This window comes from Salvelinus alpinus, chromosome 31, assembly GCF_045679555.1.
Source record: "Salvelinus alpinus chromosome 31, SLU_Salpinus.1, whole genome shotgun sequence".
Lineage (NCBI taxonomy): Eukaryota > Metazoa > Chordata > Actinopteri > Salmoniformes > Salmonidae > Salvelinus > Salvelinus alpinus.
The window spans coordinates 35,964,099-35,966,598 of NC_092116.1; the positions used below are offsets into that span (position 1 = coordinate 35,964,099).

At 42.0% G+C, this 2,500-nt stretch overlaps 1 protein-coding gene across 1 annotated transcript in view; it reads right to left on the minus strand.

Annotated features, from left to right (window-relative positions):
* The window catches only part of LOC139561304 (type II inositol 3,4-bisphosphate 4-phosphatase-like), a 58,564-nt gene that overhangs the window by 50,508 nt on the left and 5,556 nt on the right, over positions 1 to 2,500 (minus strand). The window contains exons 4-5 of the mRNA XM_071378314.1: positions 1,039 to 1,157; positions 1 to 43 (exon numbers count right to left, since the gene is read on the minus strand). The exon at positions 1 to 43 is cut by the window's left edge and continues 74 nt beyond it. Of these exons, the coding sequence (XP_071234415.1) occupies positions 1 to 43; positions 1,039 to 1,157 (162 nt within the window). The remainder of the gene's footprint in view (positions 44 to 1,038; positions 1,158 to 2,500) is intronic.

Below are 2,500 nucleotides of genomic sequence, written 5' to 3' on the forward strand. Positions count from 1 at the left end.
GAGAGATACACACACCGGTCAGAAACACTGGGTCACTGGTGCTCTGAAACACACACACACACACACACACACACACACACACACACACACACACACACACACACACACACACACACACACACACACACACACACACACACACACACACACACACACACACACACACACACACACACACACACACACACACACAGACAGACAAAAGAGAGAAATTATATACAGCGATAAACGGGAGAGTGTGTGTGTTCTTACCTCTACTATCTCTGTGCAGCAGGAGTTATCTCTACTATCTCTGTGCATCAGTAGTTACCTCTACTATCTCTGTGCAGCAGTAGTTACCTCTACTATCTCTGTGCATCAGGAGTTACCTCTACTATCTCTGTACAGCAGGAGTTACCTCTACTATCTCTGTGCAGCAGGAGTTACCTCTACTATCTCTGTGCAGCAGGAGTTACCTCTACTATCTCTGTGCAGCAGGAGTTACCTCTACTATCTCTGTGCAGCAGGAGTTACCTCTACTATCTCTGTGCAGCAGTAAGAGTTACCTCTACTATCTCTGTGCAGCAGTAAGAGTTACCTCTACTATCTCTGTACAGCAGGAGTTACCTCTACTATCTCTGTGCAGCAGGAGTTACCTCTACTATCTCTGTGCAGCAGTAAGAGTTACCTCTACTATCTCTGTGCAGCAGTAGTTACCTCCACTATCTCTGTGCATCAGTAGTTACCTCTACTATCTCTGTACAGCAGGAGTTACCTCTACTATCTCTGTACAGCAGGAGTTACCTCTACTATCTCTGTGCAGCAGGAGTTACCTCTACTATCTCTGTAGTTACCTCTACTATCTCTGTAGTAGTCAGTGATGGTCTGTTCTCACCTCTACTCTCTCTGTAGTAGTCAGTGATGGTCTTGTCTCACCTCTACTCTCTCTGTAGTAGTCAGTGATGGTGTGTTCTCACCTCTACTATCTCTGTAGTAGTCAGTGATGGTGTGTTCTCACCTCTACTATCTCTGTAACAGTCAGTGATGGTGTGTTCTCACCTCTACTATCTCTGTGCAGCAGTAGTCAGCGATGGTGTGTGTCTGTGTGTTGATGACTGACACCTGCACCACCGCGTGGGGTCTCTTCTCCCTGTGTCCTATAGACAGACCCCTGCAGTCTGAGACAGAGAGAGAGGATGAGAGAGAGAGACAGACAAATAGACAGACAGAGAGACTTTAACTTTGTGCTGTTTGCACATCGTTACAACACTGTGTATAGACATAATATGTCTCTATTCCTTTGGCCTGTCTGAGGGACTCTTTAAAGGAAAACTTCCAAATTAAAAACTATATTTTGGTATTTTTTTTAAATTTGTCCATTGTTGATATATTCCCCAAAATCCAGTTAACGAGATATGTAACTTTCAAAATCCAGTTAACGAGATATGTAACTTTCAAAATCCAGTTAACGAGATATTTAACTTTCGAAATCCAGTTAACGAGATATTTAACTTTCGAAATCCAGTTAACGAGATATTTAACTTTCAAAATCCAGAGATCATAGCGCGGCCAGATGTCTGATTATGAGTTGAGTTTTCCTTTAACATCTCAGCTCTGGCATCTTCCCCCAATATTTGGAACGAAGGACTGATCAACCCTGTGTAGCAGTAGAGGAGACCAACTCAAATTTGACCCCAATAACTTCTATGGGATATGCATCAACGTCAACCTTGAGAAAATCCTCTGCATTACCATTAACAGCAGACTTGTACATTTCCTCAGTGAAAACAATGTACTGAGCAAATGTCGAATTGTCTTTTTACCTACTTACAGTACGACAGACCACGTATTCACCCTGCACACCCTAATTGACAAACAATGTACTGAGCAAATGTCGAATTGGATTTTTACCAAATGTCAGGCCACATATTCACCGTGCACATGCTTTGTTGATTTCAAAAATAACAATAATCTGAAAACAAAACCAATTTTGATAAACTCTCATATCTACTGGGTGAAATACCACAGTGTTCCATCACAGCAGCAAGATTTGTGACCTGTTGCCACAAGAAAAGGGCAACCAGTGAAGAACAAACACCATTGTAAAAACAACCCATATTTATGCTTATTTATTTTAACTTGTGTGCTTTAACCATTTGTACATTGTTACAACACTGTATATATATAATATAACATTTGTAATGTCTTTATTGTTTTGAAACTTCTGTATGTGTAATGTTTACTGTTAATTTGTATTGTTTATTTCACTTTTGTATAATATCTACCTCACTTGCTTTGGCAATGTTAACACATGTTTCCCATGCCAATAAAGCCCCTTGAATTGAATTGAAATTGAAAAAATTGAGAGAGAGAGAGAGAGAGAGAGAGAGTCAGAGTCAGAGAGAGGGGGGGCAGAGAGAGTCAGAGAGAGGGGGGGGCAGAGAGTGAGAGAGAGAGTCAGAGAGAGGGGGGGGCAGAGAGTGAGAGAGAGAGTCAGAGAGAGGGGGGGGGCAGAGAGTGA